Source organism: Salvelinus sp. IW2-2015, unplaced genomic scaffold (genome assembly GCF_002910315.2).
Source record: "Salvelinus sp. IW2-2015 unplaced genomic scaffold, ASM291031v2 Un_scaffold1780, whole genome shotgun sequence".
In the NCBI taxonomy this organism is placed as follows: Eukaryota; Metazoa; Chordata; class Actinopteri; order Salmoniformes; family Salmonidae; genus Salvelinus; species Salvelinus sp. IW2-2015.
The window spans coordinates 44,399-65,209 of record NW_019943156.1 but is presented as its reverse complement, the minus strand read 5'-3'; the positions used below and the strand labels follow the sequence as shown (position 1 = coordinate 65,209).

At 45.6% G+C, this 20,811-nt stretch overlaps 1 protein-coding gene across 1 annotated transcript in view; it reads right to left on the bottom strand.

Annotated features, from left to right (window-relative positions):
- Window positions 1-1,512: 1,512 nt before the first annotated feature.
- The window catches only part of LOC112071953 (F-box/WD repeat-containing protein 7-like), a 39,291-nt gene continuing 19,992 nt past the window's right edge, over window positions 1,513-20,811 (bottom strand). The window contains exons 11-14 of the mRNA XM_024139367.2: window positions 11,195-11,376; window positions 9,977-10,202; window positions 8,125-8,335; window positions 1,513-4,189 (exon numbers count right to left, since the gene is read on the bottom strand). Of these exons, the coding sequence (XP_023995135.1) occupies window positions 3,921-4,189; window positions 8,125-8,335; window positions 9,977-10,202; window positions 11,195-11,376 (888 nt within the window). The 3' untranslated portion in view covers window positions 1,513-3,920. The remainder of the gene's footprint in view (window positions 4,190-8,124; window positions 8,336-9,976; window positions 10,203-11,194; window positions 11,377-20,811) is intronic.

The window sequence follows — 20,811 nt, the reverse complement described above, 5'->3', positions numbered from 1 at the left end:
CTGGCTAGCACGCCAGGCTAGGTTTTGTGTGAGTGGATGGGAATAGGATACATCCATCAATGAGCACTGGCCGCAATGCATATATGCAGAGTGAATTACAAGNTATAAAGGGAATAGGGTGCTATTGATCTCTCCTGCTTACTTTACCACCCCTGGCTAGGTTTTGTGTGAGTGGATGGGAATACGATACATCCATCAATGAGCACTGGTCGCAATGCATATATGCAGAGTGAATTACAAGCCAGAGAAATGAATCCTGCCTGGAGGTAGGAGAAAGGGGGGGGGGGGATAGAAGGTAGATTAATAGCTAATAACTTGAAGGAATAGAGCCGATTCATCACGTCCCAAAATGAAGTGCTTTAAGAGTGGCTGTGGATATACATCAGTGTCTTGTAATGAAGCTACTGTATCTTTGCTATCCACTCAGAAACCTGTCGGCCGCAGCTGCCATTGGTTGAAATGTACCTGCAGGGAGCCTTTTCAGAATTACTTTTCGTTGCTTGTTACCTTTAACTATATATTCTGTCAGTAAAATGAGTGTAGAATGTATGAAACTTGTTCCAGTGCTGTTGCCGGTCTTAAAACTATAAATGGTGTTGTCTTGTCTTTATAGGTATGAAACTTTGAAGCCCAAACATTACAAAAACTTTTAGAGATTCATATCAGGAAATAACACCAAATCTTACTAAATTGCACTCAGGCATATAAGAGTACATCTATTTTCTCCCCTGTACCCAAATCATCCCATTCTTTAAAAAAAATATAAAAAATCCCAACTACAACCAGTCTGTATGCATCACAACGACTGCAGTCTCAGATGGAATAGGCATGAAGGGATAAACTTGTCGACAAGAGGGGATACTTTACCTACAGTCTTCATGCCTTTATAGGCCGTCATTGTAAAATAGGAATTTGTTCTTATCTGACTTGCCTAGTTAAAAATAAAAACTATATTTTTAGAGAGTCTTTTATACTGCAGCCTGAAGAAGAAAAGATGAGATATCACTAGCCAACATGCAGATGAGAAACCACAGGCTTAAACTGGAAGTCTGAATATACGAACCACTCTGGATTTCAACAGTGCAGGCGCATATTAGACGTCCATAGCGGAACACAGTGAAGATGACACTTCAGTTGAGAGGAGGTAGTCGATATTCCCATAGGAATACATTCGTTTTATATGCTAACACGTTCTAATGTGGAGGTCAAGTGTTGTATAGCAAAACTGGATACAGAATGAAGCTAATGATATGGGTGGGGTTAGGCGCTTATGTAGTCACGGTAAATTAAATACTATGGAAATGAGACTTCTGACACCACAAGGAACACTGGTGTGTAGAAGAACCAAGCACCAGCACACTACTTAACCGTGACTCCAGTTCCGTGAACCTCATTTGTTCAACATGCTAGTAATCTCAAATGTTATCGTGGTTACCGGTTTAATTTGCCATGCGAATGTGTGTGTGTTGAAACGTGCACCAAAGACAAAGTATTTGAAAGTATTCCCCTCAGTAATGTAATAAACCGAAGACGCTTTATTGAACACATAACACAGTGAAAAACAGACAACTGAAATGCTTGAAATGAAAGAAGAAAAAAACTCACATTTTATTGCACTTAAGTTATAAGAAAATAAAAATTCTAAGTTGAATCAAACAAATCCACAATCCCTTTCAGGTTTTTTTTCTCTGTCTGTTTTCTTTTTGCCAGGCAGTTACATGAATGAACTGAAAAAATAAAAACACCTGCGGCATCTGATTTCTCAAACCAGATCATAAATTAAAACAGATTAAAAATAAAACGAGAGAGGAGAAAGAACAAGATTMTTTTTTWTTTTAATARACAGTGTTAAACCACTTTCACAGTTCTGCTTGAGTTGTGTGTGACTCCTTTCTTGGGAGATTGAGTTTAACTTATCGTTTTGGCTACAATGTTCTGTTCACTTGAAGCCAGGTTGCCTGTTGGTACATTTTCCATTCACAAACCATTAGACGGCTAACTGCTACGCGAGCTAGCTAGCGCTTAACAGTTTGACTGTAATGTGTAATATGTCATATTCATAACACTAAGACTGTCCTGCCTTCTACTGTACTTGTTGTCAGTTTGCGCCCATTCATCAATGTGGCTTCAAACATTTGAATGGAAACAAGTCACATATGGATGGACAGTTCTTTCTTTCATTCACTCAATAAAAAAAAACAAAAAAACACATTTGCTATTTTCTTTTTTCTCTTTGCCAGTCCACACAGCATCTACACAGTTCCCCACAGAACAGGCTGAAAGCACTTTGTCCCAAGGAATGTGTTAACAATTTGCCCAAAAACATACACACACACACACACACACACACACACACACACATTACACCCTATCGTTTCCTCTACGCAGGCAAACCTGTCTTTGTCCAACACTCTCTCCTCTCAGCCTCGCTGAGGCATGTTTGGCTCAAGTTTCAGTGGCAGAAACAAAACCACGGTTGTTATTGTCATGTTTCCCTCTCTCTCTCTTTTGTGTGTCGTCTGTTTAAAACATTAGAAGAGTCRATTTTGGAATTTAGTCTGGGACTAAAACGTCACAGCGAGTAAAAGTTCCATCTTAATTTCAGTTTTATCTAGCAGCATAAATACAGTTTACCCACTGGGAAAACGGTACTGGGAGGGAGGGAGGACGCTATTCCACACGAAGAGCTCCGAGAAGAGAACCCCAACCTTTCCCCCCCCACGTAAGAACCAGCATTGAGGAACCAACCCAGCCAGACTCGTTGAAAAACAAAGGACAGCATAATGTCTAAATCTGGAGACGTAACATCTCCGGACTTCAGCTATGAAGAAAAGAAAAATGTAAAGAACAACCCAAACAGAAAATAAAACGTGGTGAGATAACAAAAGCAAAGACGTGAGTGGAACAGGTTAATACTGGGAGTTGTTGCTGTTGGCAACAATAGGCAAACAAAAAACAAACAAACAAAAATCCTCGTCTTTGAACTGATTGAAAGAACATAGCTACAACAGGAAAGCAAATTCACAGTTGTGTGTGTGCTCCTATGTGTTTTTTGAAGAAATCAAACCCTGGAACTAAAAGACTGAAGAACAATAAGAATGGAACAAACAGAGAACAGGATATAGGGCCTGATGTTATAGGCTCATACCTGGTTTGGGGACCAATCAGATTCTTGGCATGTCGTTTCTCTCATTCTCTCCCCGACGACAAGAACCTCCTTACTTAGCTAATAGTGTGTGTCTGTGTGTTCAACTTTTTTCCAATTCACTTAATTTCCTCAAATGAGAATTTGATGTTTCCCTGTGTCTTTGCCTTGTGTACTGTATATAGTGTTGTTCTTCTATTAAATAGTCGTTTGGCGCTTTATGTGGGGGATAAAAAATTATATATCTTTATACATCTGAACAAATGCTTGCGTCAGGCTTGAGTGAACAAGTCTCTGTTTATTTTGCGAAGAAGCTGCCTCTATAGCCGCAGAGTTATTTCTTCAAGAGTTCCTGTCTTTCTTCTCTTCCTCCTTTATTGGACGAGTCCGTTCCTCCCCCTCTCCTTCCTCTTCCTCCCAGCCTACCGCAGAGGTGCGGGCGGCTCGCCACACCCCTGTTTAAAGCCACACCCATTTCCACCCCACCCCTTCTGATTCGGACTCCACCCCCTTAAGGTGGGAGGGGTAACAAGTACGGGTGCTGGCCGGTGAGGTTGGCGACTGTGGCTTTGTCAAAAACGGGAGAGGGGAGAGGTAAGGAGGGGGAGGGGGCGGTGGTAGCGTTGAGGGTAGGGTGGGGCTGTTTCTGAGTGTGGGAGTGAAGAGTTTAGGGCACGTTCACCCTCGATGTTGAGCCATCTCATCCTCGTCTCCCTTTAACCCTCCTCCCCTCTCCTCATTTGTCCCCGTCTCGACCATTTCCCCTCCTCTCCTCTCACTTCATGTCCACGTCAAAGTCTAGCACCAGTAGTTTTGTCTCCTCGGTGCCGTTGCGGCTTCCCACGGCACACACCAGCTTGGTGTTGGAGGCACGGATGCGCCACACCACCCCGCCGCTGCCGCCGCTCTCCAGCGTCACCAGGTTGCGGATGAACTCGCCCGTCTTCAGGTCCCACAGCTTCACCGTGCCGTCGTCCGAGCTGGTGATGACAAAGTTCTTGTTGAACTGCAGGCACGTCACGGCGCTCTGGTGCTTGTGGGGACCTGGTGGTGGAGAGGGGGAGAGAGAGAGGAGGGGGAGAAGAGTGAGCGAATGTGTGAAAGAGATAAATAGCTAGTTTCTCCTTTTCACTGTAGTGTCCCTTTAACGTCTACCTCCCCAGAGTCAGATGAACTCACAGATACCATTTTTTTGTCTCTGAAGTTGCTAACTAGCGTTAGCGCAATTACTTGAAGTCGATGTGACTTCCATCAATTGCGCTAAAGCTAGTTAGCATTGGGTCGCGAAACTACCTCTAACTTCCTTCATACTGGACACAGAGACATAAAAATGGCATCAATGAGTTCATCCGACTCTCGGAAAGTAGATGAAGGGCCTCGTTGCCAAAATCCCATAATATCCCTTCAAGAACATAGAGAGAGGCAGAGAGTTAGATGGACTCAACGAGTGAGTGAAAAAAGGAAACCAATAAAGAGAAAAGGCTTGATAGAAAGAGATCATTGATTGCGAGGTCATTGGTGGAAGACCTGGTAGAGATGGTAAACACTATACGGTTTATTTCTGGAGTGTTAAGGCAGGGAAATAAGGCACCCTGCCTTGTCCTCGTCTGCCATGGAAAATCCTGGGCTAGTAGAGGAGAGGAGCCCAGGGCATAGAGCTGTCACCATCTACAGCTGCTGACTAGCTCTGCTGACTGCAGCCTGTTGGCACTACAGCGGTGTGTGTGTGTGTGTGTGTGTGTGTGTGTGTGTGTGTGTGTGTGTGTGTGTGTGTGTGTGTGTGTGGCAGGAACACCCATTTGGTGTGTAGAATGTGGCGTCTGTGACTGTTGCCTCCTCTTTCGACGAGGTGCCCCTGTGTGTGTCTGTGTGAATGACTAATATTCCCTGAAGAAATGCAGATGATAAATCCCCCACATTTGATCTAGTTTACACTATTAAAACAAACACAGAATCACAGTTTCAAAGATGTGGCAACATTACAATACCTTCCAGCAGTTATTCCACAAAACTCTAAACAGTGAATAGTAATCAGGATGAAATCTCTAATATGGTGAACTACAGTCCACAATGAAATGTGCTCATTATGAATGCGAAATCATTCATTGTATGAAGTACACTAGGAATTGTGTTCATTAGCCTACCAACAGATGTCATTTGAACAGTGCTCCAGTGGCAGCCAGCAGTGTAAACCCTCATCCTCTCRCTTCGTCTGTCTGTAGTGTTTTCAAAGGGCTAGACATTTTGCACTGCGCCTTTCTCACAAAGATTTGACAATGTACCCAGCCAACCCCCACATATKTCTCTCTCTCTCACCCTCCCCCTCTCTTCCCTCCCTCTCCATTTAAATTTCCACAACAAAGCAGCTGGCTACGTCGTTACCTATCCTCTCAGTTTAAGTACCTCATCTGTGGCTGCCAGTGAGTTGCCTGTTGAGGCTTTTGTCTTATCTAAATGCCCTAATGAATGAATGGCAGAAATTGCCCATTGACCCAATTACATGACCTACATAATCCCTGCACCCCATCCCCCTCCATGCCCACTTGGCCGGGCGTCACGCCCCCTTGTCATGCCCCTCATGGGCCAGGCTCCCCGACAAGACAGGACCTGGGCCAGGCTCCCCGACAAGACCCCATCCACCTTTCTTCCTCTCTCCTCATCATAAGGGGCTTTATTGGCATGGGAAACATATATGTTACATTGCCAAAGCAAGTGAAACAGATAAAAAATGAACACTCACAAAAGTTCCAAAAGAATAAAGACATTTCAAATGTCATTATGTCTATATACAGTGTTGTAATGATGTGCAAATAGTTAAACTACAAAAGGGAAAATAAATAAATATAGYTTGTGTTTGTTCTTCACTGGTTGTCCTTTTCTTGTGGCAACACGTCACAAATCTTGCTGCTGTGATGGAACACTGTGGTATTTCACCCAATAGATATGGGAGTTTATCAAAATTGGGTTTGTTTTCGAAATTCTTTGTGGGTCTGTGTAATCGGAGAGAAATCTCTCTAATATGGTCGTACATTTGGCAGGAGGTTAGGAAGTGCAGCTCAGTTTCCACCTCATTTTGTGGCCAGTTCTGCCTTCAGTGGCCTCTCAATAGCAAGGCTATGCTCACTGAGTCTGTACATAATCAAATAATTCCTTAATTTGGGGTCAGRCAGTGGTCAGGTATTCTGCCACTGTGTACTCTCTATTTAGGGCCAAATACCATTCTAGTCGTCGCTGGTTTTTTGTAAAGTCTTTCCAATGTGTCAAGTAATTATCTTTTAGTTTCCTCATGATTTGGTTGGGTCTAATTGTGTTTCTGTCCTGGGGCTCTGTTTGTGTTTGTGAGCAGAGCCCCAGGACCAGCTTGCTTAATTAAGGGGCTCTTCTCCAGGTTCATCTCTTTGTAGGTGATGGCTTTGTTATGGAAGGTTTGGGAATCGCTTCCTTCTAGGGAGTTGTAGAATTTAACGGCTCTTTTCTGGATTTTGATAATTAGCGGTTATTGGCCTAATTCTGCTCTGCATGCATTATTTGGTGTTTTACGTTGTACACAGAGGATATTTTTGCAGAATTCTGCATGCAGTCTCAATTTGGTGTTTGTTCCCATTTTTTGAATTCTTGGTTGGTGAGCGGACCCCAGACCTCACAACCATAACGGGCAATGGGTTCTATAACTGATTCAAGTATTTTTTAGCTAGATCCTAATTGGTATGTCGAACTTTATGTTCCTTTTGATAGCATAGAATGCCTTTCTTTGCCTTCTCTCTCATCCTCATGCAAGGCCATCACCCCTTTCACCCCTCCTCTCACATCCTCCCCTCTTCTCTCTCATCTCTAAAACAGGGCGATATCTATTCCCTTGTTCCAAGGGGAGGGGACACGTGTGAGTTGTAGTTCCATGGGAATCGTTGGGTTGTAGTTCACTAATGAGGCCATTTGGGGGAAATTAGCACTGGCAGAAACAGTGCAGCTGCACACAGTAAGGGTTTCTCCATTTCTCCCCATTCAAGGTAACAGTACTTAGTGCTAATGGCTGAGAGAAACTGTTACACTAACATCCAGAGCCAGGGAAATGATCCCTATCTGAAGAGTGGCTGGCTGGCTGGCCCACAATGTGTTGGCGCCGTTTGGCCATGCACAGCCAAGCACATCATTGAGTGAATATCTCAGAGCAACAGCCTTATGCTCGGTCCAAAATTGGCCAATTCCAGACATTTTCCCCACTTACAGATAAAAGGAGGTTATAGAGTTGTCTGCGGTAGATGGTGGAGTTTGAAGGAGTTTCCCCCTACCATGTAAAGCATTTTGAGAGTCAAGAACGCACTATATAAGTCATATCAAATCAACCAATCAATCAAAACATGGTTGTATTTACAACCACCAAAACAGAAAAAACGGGCTGAAACAGGGCGAGGACTACCTGAACTTGGTCAATGACGAAACACCCGTTTTCATTTTCATTTGCTAAGCCGCTTTTACTTCGTTGTTCTTTAATGAATATCAACCCCTGTTCCAACGGAAGGGCCGTTGACGACAGACTCGCCTTGCACTCTCCAGGCACTATGTGTGTCTGTGGGAAGGACGAAGAACTCACCTTTGCACACGCGTTCCTGCAGGCGCACTACGTGTTGTTGTGGGAAGGGACGCAAGACTCACCATTTTGCAACGTCTGAGCAGGCACGTACGCGGTGTCTGATGGGAAGGAACGAAGACTCACTCTTGCAACGTCTCCAGGCACTACGGGTGGTCTATGGAAGGACGAAGACTCACCTTGCACAACGTCTCCAGGCACATCTGTGTGTCTGTGGGAAGGACGAAGACTCACCTTGCAACGTCTGCCAGGCACTAACGTGTGTCTGTGGGAAGACGAAGACTCACCTTGCAACGTCTGCAGGCATATGTGTGTCTGTGGGAAGGACGAAGACTCACCTTGCAACGTCTGCAGGCACTACGCGTGTCTGTGCACACAGGACAAGACTCACCTTGCAACGTCTGCAGGCACTGTCCCGTCTTGATGTCCCAGATCTTGACGGTGGAGTCGGCGTTGCCCGAGACCAGGATGTTGTCTTTGAGCTCCATGCCGCTGGTGAGGGACTGGTGACCTGTCAGAGTGTGGATGCAGTTACCCGTCTCCACATCCCACACCCGGATAGACGTGTCCAGGCTACCACTCACCACGTGGATCCCATCAAACTGGAGGGGTGGAAGGATGAGCCAGTTATTGCGGTACATTCCGTTTGACACCAACGGATTCCAGTCATTTCTATTCTAGCATAGAATCAATCAATAGAATGTATTCATGAAGCCCTTTTTCCATCAGCAGTTATCAGAGAGGCTTTACAGTACCCTGGGACAGAACCCAAAGAGCAAGCCACACAGAGGAGGATCCACTTATATATTACAATAAAATGTAGTGTAAAATAAGGAATTCTACATTGGAATTCAGATCGGATGTGTCTGATGAATCCATTGAATCGGAGTCAAATAAGGCTTTTCTAGATACTATTCCATTAGATATAATGAATTAAATTCATTAGCATTCATATAATATCACATTAATTCATTAGATCTAATTAATTGTATAGATTTGCACAGCTTTTTCAAAGTCAGAGTCACATAGAGTGTATAGAGTGGAGGGCATCTGTCCATCTAAACAGTAAACCCCTCTCTCTCTCTCRCCCCTATTCCCTATTCAGATGAACTACTTTTGAGCCTGGTCAAAAGCAGTGCACTATAAAGGGAAAAGGGAACCATTTGGGATGCTGCCTCTCTCTCTGAAGGTGATAGTTGTGGCTCTAAACTGCTCCGTTATCACACAGAGAGAGAGAGCAAGAGCAAGAGAGATGTAAAGGGAGAGGACATCTTCGAGGACACAAGGCAGAGGAATCCATTAACCTTCTAACACTACTACTACTGTGTGTGTGTGTGTGTGTGTGTGTGACCCAGACTCACACTATTGTTCTGTTTATATAATGTTACTGCAACGTAGAAAGAGAAGGAGTTGAGAAAAACCCATCGTACTGCTGCTCTGCTGCCTTGGATACAACAGACAGAGGGACTATTTTGTTGTGGCTTTTRCCCAACCAGTGTGGTTCACATGGCAACCACCTTATCATATTGTGGAATGGCGGTTCTCAGCACCAACGGCAAACACTGTTTTAAAGGGCTCTGGGTTTTCTAAGTCCTCCGAGGTCCATCGTTCTTGTTTTATGGACGCGTTAGGCACTGTATGAACCAGATGAGACCCTGTTGTACACTTTCAAAAGAGATGATTATAATTTACACCAAACTGTACAGTGGATATATGAAGGGATTTGATTTGAGTAGAGGATGACGGCGTGCTAAATTGATTCGTTTCGTGTTTTATCCCTAGAGGGCTGCCAAATGGTAGGACATAAAAGGAAAGTAAAAATAGTGATGTTTGAGTTGGGGCGGGGCGCTCTTTGATGAGAAGGGCTTGATTATGCACAGTTTAAATGCACAGTTTAAATACACAGTTTAAATACACGGTTCACTTAGAGGACTGTAGATTAAAATCCAATAGACTAAGTCACTACACAAATCTTCAGACATTAATGACATGCTGGACTCTGTGGTGCGTATGAGTGTAAGTGAGCGTGTGCGGCAGGTAGTATAGCGGTTAAGAGCGTTGGGCCAGTAACTGAAAGGCTGCTGGTTCAAATCCCAGAGCTGACTAGGTGAAAAATATGTCAATGTGCCCTTGAGCAAGGCACGTAACCCTAATTGCTCCTGTAAGTCGCTCTGGATAAGAGCGTCTGCTAAATGACTCAAATGTAAATAAATATGAGACTGCACGTGTACACAGACCCCTACCTGTAGTGAGTACACTCTGTTGGTGTGGCCCTGCAGCGTGTGGAGGCAGGTCTCAGTCTCGGGGTCCCAGACCTTGACCATGAAGTCGTAGGCCCCGCTGACCACCCTGCGGCCGTCGTACTGGACGCAGCGCACCGCCGCCACGTGGCCCATGAGGACGTGTAAACACTGGCCCGTCTCGACGTTCCACACGCGCAGCGTYGCGTCGCGAGAACCACTCACCACCCTGGGAGAAGAAAGAGGAGACGGATTGACGAGACATCAACATTCAAAACACTAGTCTATTCCTGCAGGACTTTATCAAATCTAAAGTTAGCTGGCTGAATGTCTGAGAATTACAGGCTGAGTGTTTATGGCTCAAATCTACTGGTTAGATTGGATTCATATAGGATCAAGGCAATTGCTTTTATGTTCGTGTGGGAAAAGGGAGCAGTTAGTGTGACAGCTTTGATGGGAATCTTGACAAACCTAATGGTGTTTTTGCCAGGGCCTTGCAGACACGTATCCTTCATGTTGGTGATTTACTGGCAGTAAATGCAAGAGGTTGACCTCTAGCCCTCATTCCCATAATGACAGTTGATGAAAGCAAAACAGGAAATACGTAAATAAGATTGTAGCCTTCTCATTCTGACAAAGACCATCTTCGAGTTTCGCCATCGTCATGCTGGTACATGAACGTACACAAAACCCCCAGGACACAATACCCACCCCCTCCTAAACCTGCAACCCCTCCGGCACAGAAAGCGGGAAAAACAGGCTCATAAAGAATTGGGAGGCGTACTCCATAAGTTACAAAACGGCTTCCGGCATCCAGCACTGACAAAGATGGAAATCACCGTTCTTCCACTGTCAAGCCCTGCAGCCGCCAGAGGCCCTTCACTTCCTCCGAGTGAGTAATCAAAATGTTACACAGAACACATCGGCCTCGAGGCAGGAAGAGCACTAGAGGAGTGGCAGGCGGATCACTTAGACGGCCACTTTGGTTCTATTCAGGGTTCTATTCAGTCCCTARGAGACCCTAAGTACACTTCATGAGGCACATTGGCATGTTGTGGTCTTCCACTGATGTGTTTTTTACTGCCTGGGTACAGTATGCTTGTAATACATGCTGTTTTGATACCAGGAATAGAATAGAGTATGTTTCTCAACTCGTGTCGGACAACTACTGGTCCATTTGAACGATAACAACCTGTGGGGGAACAGTCACTCAGTACATACGTTTTCTCGTGCAGGTGCATACAGCGCACCGTTGAGGTATGCCCGTACAGGGTGTGGATACAGTCGCCCGTCTCTGCGTTCCAGACCTTGAGCGTCCGGTCGGTGGAGCCGCTGATGATGATGTTGTCCCTCATCTGGGACGACCACACGCCCCCCGTGTGGCCCACCAACGTCCTCAGACACTGCAGAGAGAAGATCTCTCAGTCTAGATACCTTCTAGCATGAACAAACAAAAAAACACTACTCATTATGGCGCGATACTCCATGCTATGACATATTCACATAGATGGGAGCCACAACATTGGTGGTGGAGCGTGGTGAGTTCGCCCTCCCCTTCCCAAGTAATTGATTAAATCCATTTCGCCTCCAAAGTTTTGAGATTGACCCTCCGATGATTGGATGGAAGTCAGTTGAAGACAGGATGGGATACCAGGGCTGAAGATCACGTTCCATTCAGAAGGTAAACAAAGTGAATTTCAATTGATCTGACCTTTTCCTCAAAAACTCTAGTCAAGTCAATCCACATGTAACTGCAGCACACCGCAGGGGGGATACAAATGGTATTATATTGGACCTTTCCTCCGTCTTAGGGATATTGCTTTAATACCTTATCTATTTCAGTTGAATGAGGAGCCATTTCCTTCTGTTGTTCCAAAGAAGATGGCAGTCCTGGGGTTCAAAATACTTTCTCTTGGGCTTTATTGATGGTCTCATTGCTGGTGCAATCTAACACATCATTAGCCGGGAAAAGTGCAAACCCGCCCCATCTGACCACGCAGCAGACTGGAGCAAACCACTAAGTATTTGAAAGATTTGCAACTAGTTATTTGAACCCAGGTCTGGAGTTATAGGTGGTGACCAAAGCCTTCACAAAAAGAGACCCATTCTTCTAATTTGCAAAGCTAGATTAGGCTATTGATTAAGCAGTACATGTGATTAAAGAAATCTTTCCATCTATTCTATTCAATTTGTAAGGCGGCTTCCAAGGCCCTTATCCCTCCTAAATGTAATTATCCGCTTCGAATTTTAAATTAGATTTTTGGGATGGGAAAAAATGGTAAAACCGGAGGAACCAGTCTGTTCCGGGGCGTTATTTTGATCCGTGCGCGGACGTGTCGGCGGAGGTGTAAAACATGTGACCAACGCTCGCTGAATGAGAGCTGAATAAAGTGGGGCGAGCGTCCAGCGAGCGTCAAGGCCAAAGCGGGGGTCTTGAGGCGGTTTTAACCTGAGGTGAGTGAGTAGGGTGTAACTGGCAGTCGCTCTCTCACTGCTTCCATCTCAGTTAGCACTCTCCATCGCATCTCCGCTTGCTCTCGCTGTGATAAACAGGGACACGCTTCATTACTTTGGGAACGTAACCTTTTTTCTTCGTCAATGTCACAGCTATTTATTTTATCCATCTAACTGCAAGTCAGGCCTCCATTCGCTCAAGGCTTCTTAAGGTTATAATTGGCGGGAAAGAGGAGGAGGCGGCATTAGTAATGGTTCAAGCAGGATATAATGAGAATGAAAGCTTCTGCTACGACTGAGCGAGATGGTCACATCTAACAGTGACTGTCAACGTCAGTAAACGGTCCTAATAAATAATGGGTAAAGTATTTTGGCATGTTCGTTCTGTCAGCTGTCCACATAGTACCTGCGAGGTTGTGGTCAATGAATGGGCATTGAATGAGATCAATATTACATGTATCCATATTTTTGACTGGCATCACATCAAAACCTGTCCTGAGTCAAGTACTCATACACACAGCGTCTGTTACCAGGGTGATGGCATTCCCAAGCAAAAAAAGCCCAGGGTTCTGACTTCGCGGGTTCCAAGAACGTGTAAGCTTTCTCTCCTGCTCTCGGGTATTATAGCCTAACTTCAGAGTCAAGGAGAGAAGGACCCCTGAAAGTGGAGGCTTAGGTGTCTATTTAAATCTGCTGTGTTGAACCAATAATGAAGAGGCATCTCTCTGGCGTCTCAGAGGAAGCTTAGGCATTCTTCGCTCGAGGGGCTCTGTTAGGGGGGCTGGTTTGAAGACCGCAGGGTTTTGCATCAAGTGCTCCATTTTTGGCATTACACTTCCTTCCTGAAATCCTTTGTATCCTTGGGCGTTAAAATGTTGGAAAGGTTTTACCCTGTATTGCTCTTCCCCCACATGTTATCTTTCAATTGGGGAGACATTTTGTTTTTCTACTGCGACTGCTGACAGTTTGTCTCCTTCCCATAATGGTCACGCTTCCCAGAAGGCATAGTCTTCAGAACAGAAAAAAAACACGACAAAACCAGGTCGGTAAGTGAGGATGCCAAACAGACAGGTGAATGCTAACTGACAGTAAAAGGTAGCCAGCTAGCCCGCGGGCGATAAAAAGCAGGGTCTATTACAAGGCTATGAGAAGCGGCCAGTGCAAAATAACAAGATGGTCAGCATATACTAAGGCTAGACAGGACGTTTGGCGGGAAACTCAGACTAGGCCAGATTGCAGACCTTGTTGTGGTTAATCAGAGAGAGCTCACAGTCCGCAGCAGAGGTCAAGATGTAAAGGAGGCCTATATGCTGGAAGGAATGTTTGTGTACAAGAGGTGTTTTTCTTGCTGGCCGCCCTGCATTGAACAGACCTGGTGGTTACCCAAGATCTCATTATGAACTCAGCAGGTAGCAGAGGAGTTGGGGAGGCAGTAAGAGGGAGGGAGAGACCCAGTGGGAGCAGTAAGAGGGAGGGACAGAAGTGGGAAGGCAGTAGGTAGGAGGGAGAGAGTGGGAGGCAGTAAGAGGGAGGGAGAGAGTGGGAGCATAGAGGGAGGGAGAGAGTGGCGAGGTCAAGTAGAGGGAGGGAGAGAGTGGGAGCGTAGAGGGAGGGGAGAGAGTGGGAGAAAAGTACTAGCAGGGAGGGACGAGTAGATGGGTGTGCAGTAGAGGGAGGTGAGGAGATGGGAGGCAGTAGAGGCAGGGAGAGGTGGGAGCAGAGAGGAAGGGAGAGAGTGGAGCAGTAAAGAGGAGGGAGAGCGGGAATAGCAGTAAGAGGGCAGGGAATGAGAGTGGGAGCAGATGATAGACGGGAGGGCAGAAGAGGGAGCAGTAGAGGGAGGGAGAGGAGATGCAGGAGCGAGTGGAAGACAGTAGGAGGGAGAGTGGAAGCAGTAGAGGGAGAGAGAGGGAGCTGTAGAGGAGGGGAAACATGAAAAAGAGAGATGTCCTTCAAGGACAATGAGGGAGAGAAAAGTGAATAAACCGAGAGAAACAGGTTTTTCCAGCACTGTGCAAATGGCCCCGTGACACACAGGAGAAGGGTGTAAACTCAACACGATAAGACCTCCGCATGCATTCCTGAGGTCTTGATGATACGGCCTCAGAAGTTTTGTTTGACGGCAACACAGACCTGGCGTTTGATCATGTTAGTCACGCTCTCAGCTGGATCCACATCTAGCTAGTGGGACATGCCAGGTCTGGATACGCCGATTAGTATGAACATAATAACATAGGCTAACAGTCTCTCACAACACAAACACATGTAAAAACACAGTCTACAAAGATGAGACATGACCCAACCAGAACAATCAATTAGATTCAATCAAATAAACATTGAATGTGATCTTCAGTTCAATAATGTAGGTCTCATATACAAGGAGATCAATGGACTCATTATGGAGTCTGGAGCTTCACATGTTATTATCTGAGGTGAAGGTGCACCAGGAACACACAGCTAGAGTGTGTGTGTGTGTGTGTGTGTAGCATCTGGCATAACAGAAGATGTCTTTCCTCTCTGTAATAGAGGGAATCTGCCTGCCTGCCAGGCTGTTTGCCTGCCATTTTAGATCAGCCTGACAGGCAGCGGAGTGTGTGTGACAGGCAGCAGAGTTGTCTGTTGACGGGCACAAGGACTTTCACTGCTCTAGCGCACAGACAGACAGCCTTTGAAGCACTGTGTGCGTGTACAGTGTGTGTGTGTGTACTGTGTGTGTGTACTGGGTGCGTGTACAGTGTGTGTGTACTGTGTGTGTAGATCGAAGCTTGACAGCTCTCATTGAAAGCGAAGGACAGCAAAGACAAAAGGTGCATGCCTCAGACGGACTCAGCAGCCCGCACCATATTCCACGACAACATCTGATCGCTAGGCTACTGAAGACAGACAGACTGAGGAAAACTAACAGACAATTTAAAGTCTGGGGCTGCAGTAAACAAAATGCTAATATGTAAAAAAAATAAAATAGAGCATCAACAATGAAGCCYAACCGAAGCAGTTCTCCGTCTGAGCCCAGACCATCATTTCACGGCATTGTGGTTTCTAGCCTCCTCTTCTTCAGTCTCAAAGCAAACGCTTTTAACAGAACTCCAATGGCGCCCTGTTATCTTACTTAACCGCAGAGCAATGCGGAATTCCAGGTTTGTACTTCCCAATTGGCATCCTATGCCCTATTATAGTGCCCTACTGTGGGCCCTGATCAAAAGTAGTGCACTATAAAGGGCATAGGGTGCCATTTGGGACGCAAGCCAGTCTCTCAAGGAGAAGAGTCAAGGAAGCGTTTGTAGAGTAATCTGCTGGTGCAATCATGTCTTGATTGCTCACAGTGGGGTGTCTTGATTCACTCCCATACTGTATGATAGTACTGACGGAGTGAGAGAGAAAAACCTCTGGTATCTAAAGGACAAGAATAACAATCCTAGTCTCAGATAATGATGGAATCTTTCATTGGCGACATGAAAGGCTAAATTCCACAACAGCGGAAGATCCATGATCTGATCTGAAGAAATTCTGCCGTGACGCACGATGGAAATGAAACGGTAAATGTTGTTGGATGGGATACGTTGTACACGCGAGCCATGTCTAACAGGGAAAATCTATGGAGACATTACAGCACCAGACACGTGTCTTGCTCCATTTTGTTCCAAGCGATGTATCAATGCCAGGTGCTACTTTGAGAAATGCAACTGGGGGACTGAACATGCCATAAAAGGAATAGAGGTCCATAACATGAGTTCTAAACAGTAAGGCTTTGCAACTGCGTTTGTTCTCTACATATAGAAACATGTTCAGCAGACTATATTTCATTCACTCGACTTAACTCCCCTCTCCACCCGGTCAGTGGACAAAAACCCTGGCGCCACAAGTAGTGACTATATACGGAATAGGGGTCCATTTGGACAAGCTTTGGTCTATCCTGAATCCAGTGGCTGGGATAATGTAAGTCATATTCAGACTGCACAGTTATTTTGGGACAGAGAAATTCAATAGCACTATAGGTGTGATATTCCGTCTGTGCCAGCTCATCTTATCCAAAATGCAAGCTGAAGGATACGACTTAAAAACACAAACAATTGGAGACTGGATGCTTTCAGACGACATGGGGCAGTCTAGAGATGGAAGTCAACATATGTCTCTCTGTAATATCCCAGTAAAATGACAAACGTAGAGCGAAAACTAGACCTCAAACGTAGCCCTGGCCATTGATACATCATTGAAAAGCTGAATGCATGCTTTTCAAGCGTCCATTTTGAAGCGTGGGTTTTTCTCTCTATCCCCTTTGATCCCGGTGAAAAGCCGTTAGGTCTGGAGGTGTTGCTCGAAACTGGTAGGAATAGGCTTCCCTGAGCTACCTGTGACAGCCTGAAGTTTCACGCCACTTAAGCTGGGATTTGAGAGGGAACGCCAATGTGAAGGAGAGAAAAAGCAGGCGCACACACACATGTCTCCAACACGGCAACACACATGTATCCCACACAGTTCAAGGCATGACACCACACACACATGTACTCCCAACACACAGGCATAAACACACAGGCAGTAACACACACACAAAACATGTACTCCCACACCAGGCATACAACACACACATGTACTCCCTACACACAGGCAATAAACACACACACATTTCTTCCACACCACAGCAGATAACAACAGTCACATGACTGTACTCCACACCACCATCTGTTGTACTCCACACACACAACAGGCAATAACCACCACACACACCACATCATCACACACACACGCCACAGACACCAGGGCAACAGGCAACACGCATAACAAGGTAAGATAAATAGAACACCCACCAACCCAAGGTCAGATAATTGTTAAAGAAAGAGAAAGAGGGAAAGAGAGAGAAGCTAACGTCCTGTCTGGCAGCCAGGGCAGACATTATGTCTATTGCTGTGGAAAACAGAAGCAGATTCAGGAGAAGAATGCGGTAGCCAGCACGTCGGACATTCCCTGCAGGGGTCAATCCTGGGGTCAGGTCAAAACAAGCCTGGCTTTGTCACGGTCGAGGGATGATTGTGGTGAATATTAAGGGGCACATTGCAGGAGAGCAAAAGAGAGAGCGCGGAGAGAGCAAAAGAGAGAAGAGCGCGAGAAGAGACGCCGGAGAGCAAAGAGGAGCAGAGAGCGCGATGAGCAAAAGGAGAGGAGCGAGAGCAAAAGCGAGAGGCAAAGAGAGAGAAGAGCAGACGGCAAAAAGAGAGAGAAGCGCAAAGAGAGAAATAAGGAGGCAGAGAGAGAGCGCAAAAGAGAGGAAAAAGAAGAGAGCGCAAAAGAAGAGAGGGCGCAAAAAGAGAGAGAAGATCGCGAGAGCGCAAGGAAGAGAGCAGACGCGAGAGCGGCAAAAGAGGAGAGGAAGCGCAAGCGAGAGCGCAAAGAGAGAGAGGAAAGAGCGCGAAGATGCGCAAAAGAGAGGAGAGGCGCGAGCGCAAAGAGAGAGAGAGCGCGGAGAAGGCCAAAGAGAAGAGAGAGCGCGAGACGCAAACGAGAGAGCGCAGAAGCGCAGGAGCAAAGAGAGAGAGCGGGAGCCAAAAGAGCACAGAAGGAGAGAAGCAAGCGGACGAGGCGCAAAAGAGAAGAGCGCGGATGAGCCAAAAGAGAGAAGCGCGAGAGCGCAAAAGAGAGATGCGCGAGAGCGCAAGAAGAGAGAGCGGAGAGCGCAAAAGAGAGAGCAGGCGAAAGAGCGGCCGAGAGCGGAGAGCAGCGAGTGCGCAAGAGAAGACGCAGAGCGCACAGAGACGGGCGAGGCCAAAAGAGAGCGCGAGAGCGCAAAGAAGAGCGCGAAGCGCACAAGAGAGAGGCAGAGCAAGAGACAGAGAGCACGAGAACACGAGAGAGGCAGAGAGAGTCACGAGAGAGCCGAGAGAGACGAGAGAGCACGAGAGAGCACGAGAGAGCACGAGAGACACACGGAGAGACGACGAGAGCGACAGAGAGAGCACGAGAGAGCAGCGAAGAGGAGAGGGCACGAAGGAGATGCAGAGCGAAGAGAGCGAGAGAGAGCAAGAGACGAGGAGAGCAGAGAGCAAAAGAATGAGCGACAGAGAGCAAAGAGAGACGAGAGCACATTATCAGGGAAATCAGTTTTTCCTCGTTGCAAGGAAGCTATCCACCAGCGGTTTAACGGACTGATCTAGGATCAGTCAAATTGCTTCAGTCCGGACTTCAGCAACTACTCATCTGGCCCCAGGCGAAGATGTCTCTAGATTGCTTTGCAAACTGATTAGGATCAGCTCCCTTTCTACAGCTCGGACCTCGACTTCATAATAAACATGAACAAATCTTGGCACAGAACAGCTTTTTGGGCATAAAATGGCAACCACCACGGCAGGGGGAGGTATGAAGTGGGGCCAGTGTCCTGTGTGGATCCAGCCCAGAGCATCGATAGGACTGGAAAGAATGGCCGCGGCCAGGCAAAACTGCGGGTACGGTGAAACAAACTCACGCACACTACCTGTTTCGACCCTGTCTTGAATTTTCTAGCTACTAACAGTGCAGTAATATCTAACAGTAATAAAAATCTAACCAATACACACAAATCTAAAGTAAGGGAATGGAATTAAAATATATAAAATATTTGGGAGAGCAATGTCAGAGCGGCATAGACTAAGATACAGGAGAAAGGATAGAATACAGCTATGATACATACAGTTGAAGTCGGAAGTGTACATTACACTTAGTTTGAAGCATTAAAAATGCGTTCTTCAACCACTCCAGCAAATTTCTTGTTAACAAACTATATTTTTGTAAGTCCGGTTTAGACATCTACTTTGTGCATGACACAAAGTAATTTTTCCAACAAATTGTTTACAGACAGATTTTTTCACTTATAATTCACAGTATCACAAGTCCAGTGTCAGAAGTTTACATACCACTAAGTTGACTGGCTTTAAAAAAACAGCTTGGAAAATTCCAGAAAATGATGTCATGGCTTAGAATCTTCTCGATAGCCTAAATTGACATCATTTCGAGTCAATTAGGAGGTGTACCTACACCTGCAGTGCTTCTACACATGCATTGGCTTGCTGCTTTGGGGTTTTAGGCTGGGTGTTCTGTACAGCACTGTCGAGAGTATAGCTGATGTACGAAGGGCCTATATAAAATAAACTTGATTTGATTATACCTGTGGGATGTGATGTCAAAGGCTACCTTCAAACTCAGGTGCCTCTTTGCTTGACATCATGGGAAAATCAAAAGAAAATCAACCAAACCCCAGAAACCCAAAGATGGAAGACCCTCCACAAGTCTGATTTCATCCTTGGAGCAATTCAAACGCCTGAAGGTACCATGTTCATCTGTACAAACAATAGTACGCAAGTTATAAACACCATGGACCACGCAGCCGTCATACGCGCAGAGGAGACGTATTCTGTCTCCTAAGGAGATGAAGTACTTGGGTGTGGCGAAAAGTGCAAATCAAGTCCCAGAACAACAGCAAAGGGACCTTGTTGAAGAATTCTGAGGACACAGGTGCAAAAGTATCTATATCCACAGTAAAATGAGTCTTTATGTCGACATAACCTGAAAGGCAGCTCAAGCAAGGAGAAATAAGAACTGTTTGTGCATAATGACCCTCGTTATGTTTGGAGGAAAAAGGGAGGCTTGCAAGCCGAAGAACACCCCATCCCAAACCTGAAGCACGGGGTGCAGCATCATTGTTGTGGGGTGCTTTGCTGCAGAGGACTTGGTGCACTTCAACAAAAATAGATGGCATCCATGAGGAGGAAATTATGTGGAGATATTGAAGCAACATTTCAAGACATTAGTCAGAAGTTAAACTGGTCGCAAATGGTCTTCCAAATGTACAATGGACCCCTAGCATACTTCCAAAGTTGTGGCAAAATGGCTTAAGGGACAACAAAGTCAGGTATTGGAGTGGCATTACAAAGCCCTGAACCTCAAACCCTTTAAGAACATTTGTGGCAGAACCTGAAAAAGCGTGGCGAGCAAGAGACCTACAACCTGACTCGTATACAAACCCAGCCTGTCAGAGGAATGCGGCCAAAATCCACCCAACTTATTGTAGGAAGCTTGTGGGAAGGGCTACCTGAAACACTTGAACCCAAGCTTAAACAATTTAAAGGCAATGCCTGCAAATACTAATTCAGTTATTTAAACTTCTGACCCCACTGGGAAATGTGATGAAAGAAATAAAACTGAAATAAAATCACTCTCACTATATTTTGACAATTTTAAATGTCTTAAAATGAAAGTGGTGCATCCTAACTGGACCTAAAACAGGAATTTTACTCGGATTAGATGTCAGAAAATTGTAAAAAACTGAGTTTAAAGTAGTTGGGCTAAGTGTATTGTAAACTTCCGACTTTCAAAGTGTATGAGAGTGAGGCAATGCAAAAATATGTAAACATTATGTA